This window comes from Dermacentor silvarum, chromosome 3, assembly GCF_013339745.2.
Source record: "Dermacentor silvarum isolate Dsil-2018 chromosome 3, BIME_Dsil_1.4, whole genome shotgun sequence".
NCBI classification, from domain to species: domain Eukaryota; kingdom Metazoa; phylum Arthropoda; class Arachnida; order Ixodida; family Ixodidae; genus Dermacentor; species Dermacentor silvarum.
Genome location: NC_051156.1, coordinates 223677382 through 223697359, shown reverse-complemented (window position 1 = coordinate 223697359; position 19978 = coordinate 223677382). Strand labels below are relative to the sequence as shown.

The 19978-nt window shown below is 47.1% G+C and overlaps 1 protein-coding gene across 1 annotated transcript in view; it reads left to right on the top strand.

Annotated features, from left to right (window-relative positions):
* Window positions 1-19978, top strand: part of LOC119446768 (scoloptoxin SSD14) — a 51749-nt gene that overhangs the window by 24593 nt on the left and 7178 nt on the right. Inside the window, exons 3-10 of the mRNA XM_037711307.2 lie at window positions 741-863; window positions 4675-4772; window positions 8876-9068; window positions 12495-12661; window positions 13671-13942; window positions 15498-15652; window positions 17186-17411; window positions 17875-17988. Coding sequence (XP_037567235.1) covers window positions 741-863; window positions 4675-4772; window positions 8876-9068; window positions 12495-12661; window positions 13671-13942; window positions 15498-15652; window positions 17186-17411; window positions 17875-17988 — 1348 coding nt within the window. The remainder of the gene's footprint in view (window positions 1-740; window positions 864-4674; window positions 4773-8875; window positions 9069-12494; window positions 12662-13670; window positions 13943-15497; window positions 15653-17185; window positions 17412-17874; window positions 17989-19978) is intronic.

The following is a 19978-nucleotide window of genomic DNA, read 5'->3' as shown; positions in this document are numbered from 1 at the left end:
GGGATCAGTACATACATACTCGAGGTCACTACTTCGAAGGAGATGGTTATGATAACCTGATTATTTTTACGACCAAATTCCCGGAACTTCTGAGTAGCACCTTATATGACACGGTTTCAATGCCGCCCAGAACCGGATACATTTTAAAGAATATTTGTTTGTCATTGAAGAGCGGCATATACCCAGTGGTCCACCCAGTGAGCCAAGTTGGTCCGACAGTATGTTTTGAACCCGGTTCTCTCAGCACAGCAGCGCAATTCTCAGCCCATTGACTACCCAGTCACCCAAGTTGGAAGTAAAACGTTTAGATACATATAGACAACGGAAATAGCGTGAAATATTTTAAGAATGCTAATCGCATTAACTTATCGTAATATTAAATAAACCCAGGACTCACGTAACGACGCCATCACTGCCTGCGTATACTGCTTCGGTACAAATTGTGGAAAGAATGTTCAACCTTACATTGCGACTTTCTCCATTAAGAAGTCATGTTTTAGTTTTGGGTCGAACAATTTTTTTTATGATTTTTAAATAATGTCGCGCTTCGTTTTACTTTATTACACCTTCATTTTAATAAATGAAACGCATTTTAATAAATGAAACGCACTGGCGGATGTAGAGGCGGTTGCTAGAAGCCCGGCCACATCCCAAGATAGGCCGGCTGGCAGTATTCAGTGTGCAGCGTGTTTCCCTGCTTTGTAGCGAGCACTTTGCATCGATGCTTATGTCGGCCGCAGAGACCTACTGGACACAGGGGGCAACGCCATGGATGCCGCCATTGCCCTGAGTGTGTGCAACGTGGCTCTAAGGCCGCAGGCGTGGAGCTTGGGCGGCGGACTTGTCATGCTCGTCTACAACAGGTAACGCGCCTATCACACATATTCACCAACAGTACAGGGCTTCGGCCCTGTTTCGCAATAATTTATTTTGCACATGGTTTCATTGTTAGCCATGTACGTATTCTTTGCACTGTGGCTAATACTTGGAAAAGCTTGGATGGCTACTTTTCAAGTACTTTCGGTCAATGTGTGAAATTGGCGAAGCCAGGGGGAGGGAGGCACACCCTACACCCCCCCCCCCCCCCTCGAGAAATGTTTGTGTTAGTGTTAGCGGTAGGCAGGTGGGACAAGCAGGCGCGGTAAGCTTGGAGCGGGTATATATGCCTTGCTGCTACCGTTGGCGAGTGAAACAGTGATCCCGAACAAGAACGAGCTTTATTCGGCTCGACCGCGATCGGTGGTTCGGTCGGCACCTGCCATATTACAGAGTGTGGGATGTGTTACACGTACGTATAGAAAGGGCATGGTGCGGGTTCCTTCAGCAAGCTCAATGTTAAAGAGGGAGTGCGAGCATTAGAGAATATGAAAATAATGTTGATCCGATTCTTGGGACGTTTGTCGTGGGAAGAATGGTGTGAACAGGTGTACGCAGAGAAAAGAACTACACATAAGTAAATGCAATTAAGGATTCTATGCCCATTAGTTCACACTGGCACATATCCGTTCTGGGGATTGGCCAAGTATGGGTTCATGCCCACTGGAACATACCCAGTTGTCCAAGAATTGGGGAGGCGAAGTATAAGACATACAGTATAAGAAATTCAAATCATGTGCTATTTCATCGAGAGGTCTGTGTGGTTTAGCGAAACCTATCAGCCGACATTATGCTTACAGAGTTCATGTAGCGATTTATAGTTTGATTAAAAAAAGGTTGTCCAAAAGTGCGTTTGTAGCAGCAAGACAATAGGCTAAAGTTTGTCGCTCTTGCGTGGCACACGCAAAATATGTGCTCTACTCTCTTTCGTATGCATGACAACAGTTGCAATCCGGACAGCGGTCGCAATTGCATTCACGTGGCGCTATGCGCACCTCATCGGTCGTGAAGGAATGGAGTGTGCATAGCAAAAGTCTCGTCATTCGTACAGGTTATGCGAAAACGTTATCCTTTAAGGTAGAATAACCAAACTTCGGTACGAAATGTTCGGCGGGATATTACGCAGGGTCGAACAGCGGTCGATGTCAATGACTGCTGGTTTCGTTTGTTCAGTGACTCGTGGCAGAAGCATTTTGACGTCACTCAATGAATCATTATAATTTGGACGTCTGTAGAAGATCGCATGCATATAGTGCAGAAAAAGAAGATCCATGACAAATACGCCCGAGATTTGAAGAAAGCATGATGTCGAAATGAATGAAAAGCACTCACGGCCTTCACGCGGTAAAACCCTGGCAAATTAGAGCGCTGGGAGTTCCACGTGTTTGAGGGAAATCGTTAAACCTGCGAAGCTGAAAACTACGGGGCTCAAATTTCATTTTCGGTCTCGAATACAATCTATAAAGTGAAATCAAGAACACTGGTGTGCATAAATTTCGGTACATAAAAAAATATATTTTTCTTAAAACCTTTATTTAACCTAAATAAGTCCGGGTCGTCACAATTAGTCTGGAGCTCTTCCCCGCAGCATCTCACAGAGACAAGCGCATTTTTCTTGTTATTATTACGTTCATATGCATAAAAAATATCACAAAGACAAAAGGAAAAAAGAGCTAGCTAGCAACCATTACCAAGAGGTGCACAACGCCTGCCTGCTCATTCCCCGTCCTTCGTTTCGTGTGACGAAAATGGCGGCGACGTTTTCCGACATTACTGGTGAGCATGATTCTTCAGTTGCTGTCGCTAATAGTTGCTGTCGCTAGTTGCTGTCGCTAATAAGTGTGAAAAAAAAAGAGTATTTCCTTTCAAGAGGAAATGGCTGCGCCGACATGGCTCATTAAAAGCATGGTCACTGATCTTTGTTCCTGTACGAAATGTGAAGAGCGTCGAGTGCGCAAATGTTGCCTTACGCGCTCAGCGACGCTTAATAAATGACTCAAAGTGTCACTCATGCAAGGCTGTCGTTAGGGGTGTACGAATTTTCGAAACTTTCGAATAACAAATCGAATACTGTCCTATTCGATTCGGTGTTCGAGTCGAATACTCACTATTCGTAAATGCCAATATTTTTCTAATACTTTACGAATATTTCAAAGCATCAACTGCGCCCAAATAAACATAAATTTGGAACAAAAGTACGGTAAGTTTTCACTCCGGCGAGCATAGTATAGACATAAAACATGATAACTTTTGTAGTGGAGCAGGCTACGTTACTTAGGTAGCCATATTTTAAAGGTTGTACAGCAATTATTCTCACTCTCTGAAAAGTCCTGTGCATGCGAAGAAACTACTTCTTTGCTTCTAATGCTCGATTTGTGCTTTTAATAAACAACGCTTCCTAACGTACTATGTAATGACAGAAACTTGCTAATTTTAAGAATACTGGGATGTGAGCATCGTTTTATATCAATTGTGATAACGGCTGCTCATTATTCGAAAACTATTCGAAAAATATTCGACATTCGATTCGATTCGCTTCTGACACTGTTCGATTCGAATTTGATCGGTCTCAAAAATCACTATTCACACACCCCTAGCTGTCCGTATCTCTACCTCACGCGCCCAAAATAGCAAGAAGCCTTAAACGTTCTATTTTTCGCACTATTATTTAAAAGCTTCATTCTTGTTAAAGTCCAGCGACTTGAGCGTTGTCAACATTTTATTGAATTGATCGCTGGTCGCCCTTCGGTCGATTTATTTACCACATAACAAACTTGTATGATTTCTGCTCTGTTTCAACGTGTACTTTACTCTTCATATTGTACAGCCTCGTGTTTTGTCAAGGTACGTTGAGCTACTTTACTTACAAGGAAAGCAAAATAAAGAAAAGCTGATTCTTTAAAGTGAATTATATAGAAGTCATTATCAATGAGGAATAAATTTAGTGATACGCTTCATATTTTTAATTAGTAAAAGAAAAATGAAAGCAGAAACGACAGCTTCCTGCAGGGGTAGCCGGATCCCCAACTAAAGAAGGGAGAACATGATTTGAAGCATATTGGAAAATTTGACTGTCCTTTTCTAATGAATTCTACATTCAAAATAAATAAGTTCAGTTTCCTTCAATTTCCTTTGCTTCACTGTCCATTGGCTTCATATGTTTATTAATGTGGCGAATGAGAGCGGCTAACTTAAATCTGTGTTCTTTATTGAGTACTATATCTAAGTGTAATACTATAATTGCTATTGAATCCAGTTTATTTGCCCATATACTGGTATTGCACTGACTCTATACGATTGACTCGTACACCTTACAAAAGAGAGACAGTTTCAGCACACACATCAATCAATTCTAAACTGTCAAAATGCAATCTAAATCATCAGAACGCAGTTTGTGCTCGTCAACAACACCATAAAACATCATTATGCTTCGTAATTAAGCAACGACAATCGCTGCTGGTCCTCTCGGTACATGCACTGACTTCGGCCTAGCTTCGCCCATTCACCTTGGAGCGTTGTCCTTGAAAGCTGCAGCTATGGGCGGCGGTTTCGCGTCGTCGTTTTCAGGGACCGTTAGGGGCCTGCGCAGCGCTCAGTTCACGAATAAACCAACCCCATGAATCAACCAATCAATTAATAATTGTGCAGTGTGTGCGTCAGTTATAGTTCATATATCCAGTTAATTCCGTTGGGTGCAGGCTCATAAGACATACTTAATCTGCCTATGACATCATTTTATTATTTTTGGAGGCCCGCAACCATCTGCCGAAAAGCGAATGAACTTTGTTCTCCTTGTAGGACGACCAGGCAGGCTCACGTGATCGACGCGCTGTCGTCGACCCCGAAGAACCTCTCCGCAGAAGAGTTCCAGAAGAAGCAGAGCAGCGGTTGGAAAGGTTGTGGCTTTCACTTTCTGTGCTTTGTTCCACGTATAAATAGCCGCTATAGCACATGTCAGAGCTAAGGCTCTGGCCAAAATCTGCAACAGTATACGTGCTGCGCGCGTGCCCTTGCTATGAGCTCACAACGCCGCTTAACGAGCACCGTTGACGCACACAATTATAGTTTGGGGCCAATAAGCGGTAACCGCGGTTTCTATGCATTGTGTGCGGCATATAACAGGCAGCTGTAAGTGCAGAGGCAGGCAGAAAGAAGGAAACGACTTAGTGACAACACACGAAGCGCATAAATTAGCGTACGGGATACGAAATATGGGGACGTCGATGTGGTAAGGATACGAAGAAACAAATCAAAGAGCAAAGAACCAAAAACAAACAAGAAGAAAAACTGGGTAACGCTTCATGGAACAAAAAGGAGCATGGAAAAGTTTACTCTACAGGCTACCTGTTTGAAATTCTCGAGAAAACACTCTTGGTTCAATTAAAGTGAAAAGCGCCGTGTTGTTAGTAAAGTAGCATTATACTGTAGATGAAGCGCATAAAGGCATCTACCAGCACTCGACAAAAACTTCAAGTACTCAGCGTCCTTCTCCCGAACCGTTGCAGGGCCGCGCATTTGACGCCCCTGTGGAGCTTGCGATGCTCCGTGAACCAAGGATGGACAAGGACACGTTTCTTCGGTGCCATCTGGAGCGTTGCATCTCTATCACGCGCACCATGCCGTCCGTACACGGCTGCGTCAAAACCTGCATCCTATAAGAAGTCCTGAATAGATAGCGGGTCTTTCTTATTTCTTGACCAGCGCCGGCTTCCCTACGGCAGCCTGCACGTGCGATGCCCTTTTTGCGCGGCGCCATGCACAGGCTAAAGACCCGTAGCTTCGCCCAAGTGGAGATCGCACCGAAAGCGATAGCGAAGTATTAGAATATTACGCGAAATAAGGCTGGTAGCTTTATGAACAGTACCAATTGTAGCAAATATTTGCTAATTAAACACGAGTGGCGTTAGAGGATACTAGGAAGCAATATGACGTAACGCCGCCGCCCTTCGCAAGCGAACGTTCCGTGCTGCCGCTTCCTTTACCATTTCACTGTGCCGTGTCTCCTAACCTCAGCAGATCGCGGGATGACCCACGACACTCGGCGTGGGGGAGGAGAGCTCGCATCGAGGCCCTCCCGCCTCCAATTTGCGCTCGAGCCGCCCGTCGCCGCAAGCCGCACCGCACGCGTGTGGTCTTGCGAAAAAATGGCACATATCGAACACTCGTGCACAAATTTCGGTTTACACTGCGTACGGTTTACACTGCGTACACAGTGTAAACCAAAATTTGTGCACAAGTGTTCGATATGTGTAATTTTTTCCCACGACCGCACGCATGCGGTGCGTCTTGCGGCAATGGGCGGCTCGAGCGTAAACAGTCCCTTAGGGCCCATTCACACTTGCGACTAGGCGAGGTCGCGCGACCAAGTTGGTCGCAAAGCGACCAGTCGCAAGTAGTCGCAAATGGTCGCTTTTCTCGAAGTGCGACCGTTTCGGGCCAGTCGCTCACTGCTCGATTTTTCAGTCGCGCGACCGCAGTCGCAGGACAGCTGAACCAATCAGATGCGAAGGAGCAGGACGTCCATATACGCTGCCGCTTATTTTACGCGGCGATGACATTTCAAGCAGACGTGAACGGCATATCGGAATACATTTCGGTTTAGCGACTCGTCGGTCGCATTTGTAAGTGTGAACATCGTTCGTCTTGAGTAGTTTTCTGGTCGCCAGTCGCAATTGGTCGCGCGACCTCGCCAAGTCGCAAGTGTGAATGGGCCCTTAAACTCCGCGCGTTCAGCAACTATGGGGAAGAGCGCCCCACTTCGCACGCGCCGCTCCTGTCGCTGGCAGTACCGCAAACGCTCTTTCTCGGTAACATATACCAGGTGTTTCCGTGAATACTTTAAGGAGGTCAAAGAAGCATCGATTTTTCAGTGGAACGCCAGAGGTCTAAGATCTCGCATTGCTGATTTTCGCCAGTTTGTACATGTTAACCGGTTTCCAATCATCGTTATCTGCGAACCAAAATTAATACACCCTGTCAGACTATCCAGCTACGAGTCAATTACGTCCTCAGGTAACAACGGAAATAGCAAGGTAGTCGTCTTTATTCGCCGTGAGCTTACTTACGTCGTCCAGCTTGTGCAGCCTCATGACGACAATCATTATGTCTGCTTAACCGTAAAAAATAGAAAGCTCGCCTTTGCACTGTAGGCACGTACCTATCTCCATCAAGCCCGTTTGACACGAAAAGACTAGAAGACATAATAAAAGCGTCTCCTCGTCCTTGGATTATCACCGAGGTCTTCAACGCCAATCACACCATATGGGGAAGGTCAAAAGTCAACGCAACCGGACGAAGACTCGCTTCATTTTTCTTTAATCATGACCTCTTGCTGCTGAATGACACTAGTCCTACGTTTCTACGGGGCACAGTGTACAGCAGCTGCCTGGACTTGGCCTTTGTATAACACCGCTTTGTACGCGCGTTAAGTGGTTTTTCGACATTGAGACACATGGAAGCGATCACATCCCCACTTACCTCAAGATCGACGGGATGTCTAACACTCACCCGCCTAACACACTACGAAGAATTGATTGGACTGTGTTAAAGACCCTACTGGAGGACGCTTGTCAGGAAGGCCTCTCCTCTGGACTGCAGTAAGCTATTAAAGAAGCGGCGCAGACCGCTTCCAAACTCCTCTATTCTTTATTTATTCTTTTTCATTTTTTTTTCGTGACTGCTTTTTCTCTCCCCTATTCCTTCCGCCTTTCATTTCCCCTTACCCTTCCCCCAGTGCAGGGTAGCATACCAGAATCTTTTCGTGTTAACCTCTCTGCCTTTCCGACACCGTTTCTCTCTCTCTCTCTCTCTCTGCTAATAGTTTGAGTATTATTTTTAAAATCACCTGTAGAAGACAGCACAGTTCTAGAGCTTCAGCGGATCCACTCGAAGAGGCGTGCATTACTTGAACGAGAAATAAAAAAAGCACAATACATTCATTACAAAAAGCCACTAATTAAGTTTTTAACTAATTACCTTACGGCACATATTTCAGTTTTACCAATTGTAATCGGTGATCCTGCAAGAAATGTGCACTTTAAAATAATTCTGTGGATGATATCATTTTCACGATATGCGACATCAAACTTGCAGTAAAAATGCGCTGCCCTTCCGCCTACTTTTTAAACAAGACACCGTTTTATGCATTGCAGCACGGAAGTAAATGGACCGCCGATGTATTTCTTGGCAAAGTTCTGGAAATATCTCTAAACTGGTGTCATCCCGAGAATTGGTTCCACTTGAAGCCGCCTTGTGAGCTCCCTGGCTACAATTTGTAAATTGCAATATGTGCTGTAAGGTAGTTAGTTAAAAAACTTGATTAGTGATTTTTTTCTTAATTATCCGATTATGAATTTCTATTTTTCGTGGAAATAATGTCCGCCTGTTTGAACAATACACCTCAAGCATTAGAATTGTGCTATTCGCCACACGTGATTTTTAAAATTCATTTAAAGTATTCGCAGAAAAACCCGGTATAAGTGGCTATAAGTGGGTAGCACAGACGGTGCGGTAGGCTGCAACAGCAGCGGCGGCTATGTTTCAACACATTTCACGCTTCGCACAGCGTGTCGCTTAGGAAGCAAGTTGTGTGAAAGCCAGCATGGTGCCATCCGTACTGCACGCATGCAGCGTGCAAAAATACTGGGTAATGCTACCTGTGGGACTGAGGAGCCCTTCGCAACATCGTTTTCCATCTGGCGTATGCATGTAAAGCCCCGGTTAGATTAGCCTCTGCAGCTTATTTCTTCACATTTTTAGGCGTTCTAACATGAATGGTGTTGCTTAAACTTCATTTTAGTCATTTGGGACTCTTGAAAGTTACGTGAAAACTTTGTACCATAGTTTAGTGCTTATAAGTACATGTAATTATGTACCAATCACTGCGTGTTCCAGTTTTTTCGGTAATTATTGTGGAACAACCTGTAGACGGATATGTCGAATCTCGCTTGCGAAGCAGAAAAACGAGAGAAATCAGTGAGACGGTATTTGTCGCGAGCAGAGGCGGAGACGCTGGGAGTGCCAGGAGCCCTGGCTGGGCTGGAGCTGGCCAACAAGAGGTTCGGCCGGCTTGCCTGGCACTACAAGCTGGATCCGGTGGCCGACCTCTGCGAGCAGGGCTTCAACGTCACCGAGTCCCTGGGACGCGTCCTGTCCGGAAAGAGCGGGGACCTCTGGAACCACCCAGATCTGAGGTGGGGGCACGACCGCAGCACGTTGGAGATCTTCGGCTGATACAGCTATAGAAAAGCTGATCACGTATAGAGCGATTCTATGCGTGAAAAAAAAAAAAAGTTCATTCAGCATTTTGAAGCGCACATAACAGGCATGTATACAAGAGTCACGGAGGCGCGCCTAATCCCTACTAGTCACGTTCACACATTTGCGGATTAAAGCTGACAGCAACTGGTTCAATACAATCATAAAGTAAGCAAGTACAAATTGCAAATGTATTTAGATATTGCACTGGTAACAATAATTAAGAATAAAAATGCCTAATAAACACATGGAAATACGTAAGACATATCAAAGGCAGCCAACAAAATTGTTTTCCTTTTGAAGTCAGGAGCTTTCCTTTTCTGACCAGAAGCCAGAAACATTTATAAATAATTAGAGAAGAAAGTTTGGGCTAATTGGTGCGTATTCCAGAATTGAAAATTTGTTAACTAGCGCTAAAAAGATCACCGTAAGAGAACGAGAAGCCCACAGAATGCAACGCTATAGATTTCAACTGAATTTTTACTGCGCTGTAAGATATATAAGATTCGTGAGATGTGCAGAACCCCGAAACAGGAGTAGTAACTTTCACTTCTTGTTTCCGCTTCCACCGCTCTAACACAGAAGCTATCGAAACAAATCGATCCGCAGTTATTTTCCAGATAGGAACACTCTTGGCAAGAGCCAGCGACGTTCTGCTTACACGCCTATCGCCCGCTTTTTTACACCAAACGCTTCGAATGTATCTCTCAATCTGCCTCTGGAGTCGTCTGAGCACAAGAGTACTTTACTGCGCGGTGCACGAGCACTTATGGAAATGGTCAGCCAGCAAATGCCCTGTGTTCCCTCAATCGATCGTTCAACACTGATCTGGCTGTCCAATATAGCACTTACCACACGGCAGGGTTATATATAAAGAAGAAATTTATAATTAAAATGTTCGTTGGTCGATCGGTTGGTCAATCTGTATGTCCGGTCCCGTCGGTTAGGTTTTCCAATGGGTTATGCGTGATGAAATTGATTCAACTACTGATTGATGCTGTCTTAAAAATCATCTTTTTTCTTACATAACAAAATTTTGTTTTCTTAATTGAGCACAGTTAGCTACATGGCGTATTACAGTCATTAAATAAAATTTATAGGACTGCTTAGTGCAGAAACTTCGGTAATTCTATAGCATGTTTTAGTCACTGCATAAAGAGAGGCGTGATAATGACTTTATGTTGCAGGTTAACTGGAAATTATGCTGTAGATAATTGGAAATTACGCCTGACACCCTGAAAAAGTTCAACAGAGGAGATGAAGAAGATGGCGAAAAACAGGGCGATGGCATAGGCCCGCTGGCTAAACTGTGCTGGCCGGGGTAAAGGGAATTAAAGGTAATCGAAGTAGAGAAGACCTGAAACGATGCAATGAAAGGGAAATAAAAACTGCACATAAGGGAAATGATATAGCGCACGACGACATTTGTAGTTTTTTCAGTCAGTCCACATGTCACGAAGTGTTATAACGTTCTAAGGCGAAAGCCTTAGGTGTCTATGTTGGCGGTGCCCTTGGTGGTGACCTTGGCGAAACTGCACCATGACGAAAAATGGCCGACGCCAGGAAGAGTAAAAACACGTCTAACAATGTAGAGCTCGGATTGATGCCTCATTTCTCAGGGAGGTTCCTGTAAACAAAGTAAATTAGTGGCTTTGAAAATAAATTTTTATAAATTTCAATCAAACCCGGGCCCCCAGGGGGCGAGACGCTTTCCTGAAGCCACGGCTGCTTCACGGTTGTGGCTTACTAAAGGTGTGCCTAGTGCGTGCCTGATTGCAAACATCACGTGGTCACAGAGACGCACTCGTGCCACTGCTCGAGCGTTCGTCGTCTTCTTCCACAGGCTTTTGACTTCACATTTTACAAACGTGTAACACTTGCTTACTTTTCGACACCTTCTGTGCTACTGAGGATAGCCTGGACCAAGGATTCTCCCTTCCGACAATGAGCGATTGTCGTATTTAGCATGAGCGAGAGTTATTTTCAAGCGTACTGTAGTGAGGGCACTCTAAACCCCTCCGCACCTCATTTGCCAGCTGTCGTAATTCCAGGCGGTAGACGGAGTTACACTGTGGAGGCGAGTGTTGGCCAATTCCGGCGAGCTCCATTGTGCTAGCGTAAGCTCGCGCGCTAGCAAGCTAAGCGTAGTAGCTGCATTGGTTCTTGACAGTGGTATTGCCATAAATCGAATACCATCGTGAGCGGATCGGGCGCCCTAGTCCGCTCGGCCATTAACAGAGATGCAAAAAAGGGCTGGTATCCACTCATATGTCATGTTGTATCCTTTGTCGATGGCGTGGTGATGAAATACCTTTATGTCAACGACTATTTGTCCATTATGTCGGAGAATAAAAGGCGACATAAGACACTGGAATGCAGCTACGCAAGCCTTGCAGCCTGAAAAGATGGACTACAAGTCTGACTGTTCTAACTCAACACGGAGCAACACGGAGGGCGCGCCGAGTTCTGCAGCCATCGATGACATCAATTGTGATGTCTTATATGTTATCATGATCCATCTCGCGGGAATGACAACTGCACCTGCTGAGATTGCAATGAAAACCGAAACATCCGTGTAAATGCGAAGTCGTCCACTGTGCTTTTCAGACAGTTACAGTAGCGTGGCCTGGTGGAGGGCTGAAAACAGATTTTTTTTTTTTAATGCCGGGAATGGTGTGCGTTGAAGAGACAGAGAGAATAAGGTTTGATAAAATAAAAAGCGGATAGGTGAGGATCGAAGGCTTGGAGTGGATATAGGCACCACAGTAAAGGTTGCCTTGTTGCAGGCATGATGTTCGACGGTAAAGCTGTGCGGTGGACGGTGACAATACCACTGAGCACTGAACGTGGCCTAGCCCCAGTAAAGTAGGTTAGATGGTAGGCAATATACGTTGCGATTGGGTGACCGTGCGTCATAGCCATAGTTGCCGCCGTGCATGCACACCTGGGAAGGCCTGATAAGGCAGAGATTGCGTTTGAGGGCGGTAATATTTGTCCTGCAGGTCCCTGCCCAGCAGAGGCAGACGAAACCAACGTACGAAACCAGGGACGAAGCGTTGTAGATTTAGATCACCAATCGCATAGGCGTACCCCATGACCTTGCCGCGAAAAATTTTAGGACTTGGGTAATAGTAGTAAGTATCTGAAATACGAGACGTAAGGGCTCTTGGAAAAGTCGCGATCTATTATTACTCTTAGGAAGTGGTCGCAATGCAGTTATATGCCCAACACTTTTATTGTTCATTTCACATTTTAACAAAGGCTGTGCGCATTGTTTCTAGTTGTAGGTCTGTAGTACCATTCATTTCGTCGTATTTAGCACAAACCAGGAGGATGAAATGCCATCAATGCAATGTGTCTAGGGTGGAGTTCGTGCGCGAGGGAAACAAGGACGAGCTGCTGCGCGAAGGAGAGACCCTGAGGCGACAGTCGCTGTCCGAGACGCTGCGCCGCGTGGCCAAACTGGGCGCCAAGGAGTTCTACGCTGGCGTCATCGCCAAGCTCGTGCTGCGGGACATCGCAGCCGCAGGTATGCTCTCCGCTTGGATGTGTCTACCGGCAACCGTGGTTAGCTGTCACATAGTCTACCGGAAACAACGCATGTACTTCCTTGCGTCCTTGCACATCTATTAAAATGCTGTCAGCATAGCTCGCAGCAATTAAACAGTACACTTAAGAATGCTTTTGGCTGAACAAAATTGAAGTGACAAGCAGCCCAAATTGTTCAGTTCAACTGTTATAGTTATTTGCACTTTGATTAAAAGGAACAAACAGGGCTGCAGTACTCTGCGATATGTGAGCACAAAGGACTGCACTAGATCGTGTTATAGTGTTACAGTGCAACGAAGCTGCTTGCAAGCTATCAGAAGAGAGACAGGCAGAAGGTATACTTACAGCGCTACCGTGGGGTCCAAGATTCAAAGTAATTTACTGTATTTTGGCCATTTCGGCACAGCAAAATTTCTCGAAACTTGCTCGCTTTAGTATTTGGTTCCATTAGAATGCATTTTATATGTTTCTTTTCCTATGTATACAATTAACCAGCTATGAGTAGAAGCTGTCAAAATCCGTGAAGTCACAACGTGTAGGTGTGCGAACTTAAAGGCGGTGTCAGTATTAGCAGAAGTCTTGAGGCGTGGAAAAAGTGGAGACGAAGAGACGCGCATAAACAGGACGATCCTCCACTACTAACTTTATTCCTTCAGGAAGACAGCAGCATGCGCATTGACGGCACAGTGGCACAACAGAAACAGTAGTTGGCGCTCGTCCTGTTTGCGTGTGTCTCTTCGTCTTCGTTTCTTCGTGCCTTAATACTTGTACCAGTATGCCTGACCAACTAGCTCAAACAAAAGCTAAGGTTCCCGTCTTTCATTTTTGCACCTGTTCTGGTACACCGAGCATCGTGTCCCAGTAACGTTCAGTGAGCGCTTCGCTATTGCAGAAGCTTCATTTACTCGTAAAGCAAGACTCAATGTCTATGTTTGGTGTCCATCCGAAATTGCTGTACAGCACCCTGTAAGAGTTGTGCGTCGTCGCAGGAGGCTTGCTGACCGCCGAGGACTTGGCTTCGTACGAGGCGCACGAGTACGACGCCGCGAACGTGTCGTGCGGCAGCGGCTCGTGGCTGCTCACTTCGGCCGCGCCCAGCGGCGGGCCCGCCTTGGCCATGGCCGGGTCCCTGCTGCGCACCCTTGGTCCCCTGATGCGCGCACAGGAGCTGCCCGCACAGTTCCGCACGCTCGTCGAGGTGTTCAAGCAGAGCCTGGGCCGCCGGCTGGACGCCACGGTCGCCTACTACGACGGCGCCCAGGTGTGCGTCACTTGCAGCTCGCGCGCAATCTTGGCACAATCTTCGCGCGCAATATTGGCACCTTGCCCCGGCTCGTTTGCCGGGGCACGTATGGACCACCGATAGCAAATTTAGAAACATGCACATGTCAATCAAAGGTGTCAGCGCGACTCGTCCGAACCGTTCTAAAGCGGGCCGATACATGGTCTATACCTGTTGAAAAATGGAAGACACCGTCAATATAAGTAAATAAGAGGATTAGTGTATAAGCGAAGATTTATGTCAAACTACGAGGTCCCCATTTGGAATAGAACAATTTGCAATTAAAGAAAGATTACTGAATCTGTTTTGCTAAAATATAAAGGAAATAATATACAACAGGATTGAACATAAATTGCGGATTGAAGGAAACTTGACAGGTTTGTGCAACGCTTTCATTTGGCAGACTGCATACTACCACAGAAATTTCGAGGCAGGGAGGTTAACCAGACGCACGTCCGGCTTGCTATCCTGCACTGGGGGAAGGGGGTGTAGGAATGAAAAGCGATAGAGAGTACAGTTTCGTGCACATTTGAAGGTTCGCATCGAGTCTACAAACGATCTCCAATGCCTATCGACTTGGGGTACTGCAATAACGCTTTCGCGGCTTGCTGTGCCATCGATGCGGCCACGGCCCAGTCAACACGGCAAAAGTACGTGGTCGCAATTGTGTTGGTGCCTAGTGTTTTAGCTCACTGCAATGTGAAGTGCCAGAAAAGGTAAAGAAAAAAATTACTCCATCTCCCGCTAAAGGGAACCATGTGTGGATGCGAAGCAGCTGGGAGATGGTTAGCTTGAGCGGGAGATGGTTTCGCGGCAGCGGCTCGAGTGCTCATCGCGGCGCTGCACAGGAGAGAGAATGAGGCGCGCGCGCTCCGTCATTTTCATACCGCGGAACTACCGTGGCGCCCCCAGCGGAGTATGCAGCTGTCGCACCACCTGCCGTGCGCGCCGCTCCGGATTCCTAGAGGAGAGAAAGGGGGAGCGTAGGAGAGGAGAAAGAAGGGGGAGGGGACGCTAGCGCTGTGGGGGCGCCCGCCATAAGCTTCTTCGCATCTAAAAGAACCCTGTTATATTAGTGCCACGAACTCGAATATAACGCGAGGCGCGTTACGACGCCGGGAAAAAAAGCACGCGTTGTATTTGTGAGCATTCGAGGATTGCAAGTGGTAAGTGCAAAGTTCTCTGTGCAAGTTTTCAACTCCGAAATGCGGAGACAAACTCAGTGCGTCATTTCTCACCACTTGAAGCCTCAGCGCGCTCTTCTTTGCTTCTCGTGCACTTCGCAGCAGATAGTTTTGTCTGCGTCACAGTGTTTTGTATCGCTGTGTCAAGATGTCACGTTGCTGGCACTTGCACCGTATGCCTCAAAAATCCGCAGCTGCCCTCGGAAAAACATAATTATCATGCTTGTTATCGCGCGTTGGTAGGATCTACGTTGTAGAACGTGATTTGAAACTGCGCATCTATATAGCAGTATGAAAAATGAAAATGTGAATAATATTTTTGCTTTCTACGCTGCTGGTCGTTTCTGAAGAGCGGAGTAGCGAGCAGCATAATCGACGGAGAGCTGCTAGAACCTCTACCCGTTGACGTCAGCCATGCACTCGGCGACCCTGGTGTGCCGGAAGCAGTGGCTGTGGTCGACAACGCGGGGGACATCGTCGTCATCGCCAGTGAACTTCACGGAGTGTAAGTGCCACAAGTGTTGCCTATATCTTGTCCACTCACAGTCGACCCGAAACTCAGACTCGATGTCTCCTTCGGGGAAGGCTCGACGACTTGCGATTTTTTTTTTTTTTTTTTTTTTGCGCAACTGTTTTAGTACGCTCTCATCTGTTACATCGCAGCCGCACGGCGAACTTCTGCTTTCCTGGCATAGGTAAGGTGATGCGAAGGAGATCCTTCGAGTTCGTTGGGCTACACCAATTTCCTCCTCTTACGCAAGGACATCGCTGCCGTGGTATACATCCACCTATCAGGAGCGCACTGTATAGTCACGCAGACGCGAGTTGGACGAAGCTCAGTTCGGTGTCGACGACAACACCTCCGCATGCGAACACCTGCGCTGCCATAAAGCGAGTTTCCATAAGCAAACTGTCATAAAGCGAACGTAAGGCACATGCTCACAGATCCAAACATGTTAGAAATACACAGGTATAGGTAGGTGACTTGAAGCGGTCAGCAGTGGTCGAACAATGGATGTCTGTAGAGTTTCAACATGGTGGCTTGTATTCGTCAGGACAATGACTGCGTTTCTTGACAGCATATATGTAGCTCACTATCCCCCCCCCCTGCTCCACACACACACACACACACACACACACACACACACACACACACACACACACACACACACACACACACACACACACACGCACACGCACACACACACGCACGCACACACACACACCCGCACCCACACACACACACACACACACACACACACACACACACACACACACACACACACACCCGCACACACACACACACACACACACACATACACATACACACACACACACACACACCCGCACACACACACACACACACCCGCACACACACACACAGACACACACACACACCCGCACCCACACACACACACACACACACACACACACACACACACACACACACACACACACACACACACACACACACACACACACTGATAGAGGACAATAAGAGGGTGTGACATTAGGGTGAGGGAAGTCAAGATGTATTTTTTTTTATTCAAGTTGTGCGGATCGCACGCACGGATGGAATCTGTTATGTGAATGATTTTTCAGGTACGGGGGTTGCGCACAGCTCAGCTCGTCCCTTCTGTGACTTAAGTTTCTACCCTGGCTTTTTGCCCTGGCTGCCATTTCCACACTGTACATTGGAATAAATAAGGTTATTTTATTGTTTAAAATGTCACTTTAAAACGGCGCAACATGACGTGTGTGCAAGGACGGCGTAGAAGCGCAAGGAATTCATACCACTAGCTATGATCATGGTGCGATAATTACAGCGCAAAGCACCGAAGTGCAGAAAGACAAACGTGAGGTTAGCCCAACTCGCCTGAACCGTCATTCTAATTCATGAACCGACCGAAGCAAACAAGCATTCTCACTGAATTTTTATTCCTTTGGTCGCTTTCGTTCCGCGCTTCTCTTTATCATTGTTTCTTCGGCGGCATTGAAAGAGCCGGCTCTTGGGCGGCCGACTGCCGCCGTCGAACAGGTTCGGCTCGCACTTCCTGTCCAACTCGACGGGTGTGATATTCAACGGCGCCCTGAGGGAGTTCCCCGCGGCCAGCGGTGGCGAGGAGGAGAGCGCCCTGTTCCGACCAGGGGCGAGAGTGCCCAGCCCGGCGGCGCCCGCGCTGGTGGTCGACGACGCCGGTGACATCCGACTGCTCTTCACCGCTGACGGACCGGGCAACCAGACTCTCACGGCGGCCATGCAGGTCGGTGGAATATCATACGGGCGTCCTTCACGTATTCGTCGTCGTCGTCATCACCATCATCATTATTATTATTATTATTATTATTATTATTATTATTATTATTATTATTATTATTATTATTATTATTATTATTATTATTATTATTATTATTATTATTATTATTATTATTATTATTATAGACAACATCCTATCACACGTAATTTGTATTTAAGAGTACCTTGCAATTTGAATGCCTACAGCCTAACACCTGTGAGCCCTGTTCCGATAGTATTACGTACTGCATTCTTTATTGTGTTCTTGTATAACTTATCGCAATGTACGTCATGTTGTCAGTCATTTATAATACATTGTTGAAAGCATCATAACAGTGCGCCAGACAAAGGCATAGTGATGGTTCCTGGGCACTTGGATAAGCGTACATTCATTCATTCATTCATTCATTCAATTCATCCTCTGCGTGCAGTTCCTGTGGCGGGCGCTGCACACCAACGTGACCCTAAAGCAGGCCATCGACGCCCCGAGGCTGCACCATCCTCTCGTGCCGGACGTCCTGTACGCCGAGTACAAATTCCCAGGGGTCAGTGTCAGCCCCGCACTCGAACCGCGCTGCCTGTATCTGACTGCGCTCCGAACTCTGCTCAGAAATGTGTGACGAAGAGGCCGGTCATATGGGCTTGAATACCTTAGTGGCTTGACGCATGTAGGATCTGAAGAGACACTACAGAAAAATTCTAAGACGTATTATTCCGGGCATCGAACTGGAACTAAATCGAAAACCGAACAAAAAGAAAACCTTTATTTTTGCGCGAACCGGAACTAAACTGGAACGTTGCGATTTTTTTTTTTTTTCACTCCGGAACGAAAGCGAAAACAAAAATAGAACTGTTTTCTGCTCAGGTTCGCAACCTTCTCTGGAACTTTTCATCCATGCATTGCCTGTACTTGTAGCTCAACCATGATATAGCATTTGTTGTCATTATAATGGACAGCGCCGTTATCGCGGTTTTCACTGTGGATCGTAGGGAGGCAGGCATGTTAGTAATACACTCGTAAGAGTTTGAATTTGGTCAACGTCAAGAAGTTACCCTGTAGTGGTAGACCTATACAGTCGCTGCTGAAACGAAGAAGCGCTTACAAGCCATGCGATCACTTTGGTCACACTACTACGTAATCTGAATAGGTAATGACAGAAATGGCGTATCGCTTCTGAGGTGTGCTTCCCCAGTGGGATCTTTTATAACTGCTTGCGACAATAAAAAACAGCATGCACAACTTTTTATTGCGATAGCATTTATATGGACACTCAAAGCAAATTTCTGCCGTCGGCGTCGCCGTCGCCGTGAGGTTCCGTATGACGTCCAACGGCGATGAAATCGTCGCCGTGCGCCGTATGCTGTATGTGCAAGTGAAAGCGCGCGAGGGACGCGCGCTTTCACGGGGAGCGAACGCACGGCGGGGAGCAAGCGCGCGTTCTGCGCCATGCTCCCTGAAGGGCTGCAGAGTCTCTTTCCTCCTTTACAGCCACCATATATATAGAGAAAACGCGACTTCTTCAAACGCGAAAGTCCGTGGGGGGACGGGAGGGAGATAGGGGAGGCGACGTTTAGCTGCGGCACCAAATGCGTAATTATCTAAAAAAAAATGTCACCGTCTCGCCCTAAGGGCGAAGCAATGAATGCGATAGCAACACAGCAATGTCATAGGAAGTAAGGTGAGCGGCTTTGGTAGCACTATGAATTGTAGTAAACATGAGCTGATTAAGTAAGCAGGTGTACTGCGGCGTAAGTAGACCGACATGAAGAGAGACTCGATGACCACGAGAAGGCGGTGTGAAACGGTGGTGTTGATGAGAAGCGCTTCCCGTGGGCAGCGCGTGCGAAGGGACACACCTGTAGTGCTGCACTGCCGATCCGGGCAGCATTGCATGTGTAGCGTGCGTTGGAAAGTGTGGCCCGACTATTACTAACTGAATGAACAAGCGTGGTGCGAGCGCGCACAAACAAACATGAATAGATCACACTGAATGACTGGAGACAACGACTGTCAAAACGCTGGCAGCGAGCGCATACGCCGCCGCGGGCGAAGGTACGTGCGGTCTATCGCTTCAACGGAAACTGAGCGGCGAATGCACGGCGCATAAAGGTCAGAGCCGTGTGGAGATAAGAGACGGTGCGGGAGAGCGAGCGACGAGCGCGGTTGTTGGCAGAGTAGAAGTGCCCCCCCGCGCTCCCTCCGGCGCTGGCTTCCCGCTTCCTTGCTTGCGCGTGGGTGATTGAGTGCGTTCGCTCTCCGTGATAGCGCGCGTCCCCGCACGCTTCCGCTCGGGCATACGGCGCGCGGCGAAGATTTTATCTATAGGTAACCTCACGGCGACGGCGACGGCAGAAATCCGGTTGAAGTGTCTATATAATTGCTATCGCAATAAAACGTCATGAGGCGAGAAGGTGGTAAAGACTTCCGACGCTGCTCGACGAGTGTCCCGTTCTGATCTCGTCGAAAACCACCGAACTGCCCCCAGAGGCACCGGCAACAGTCACCAACGCCACGCGCGTTCGGTGCGAACGCGG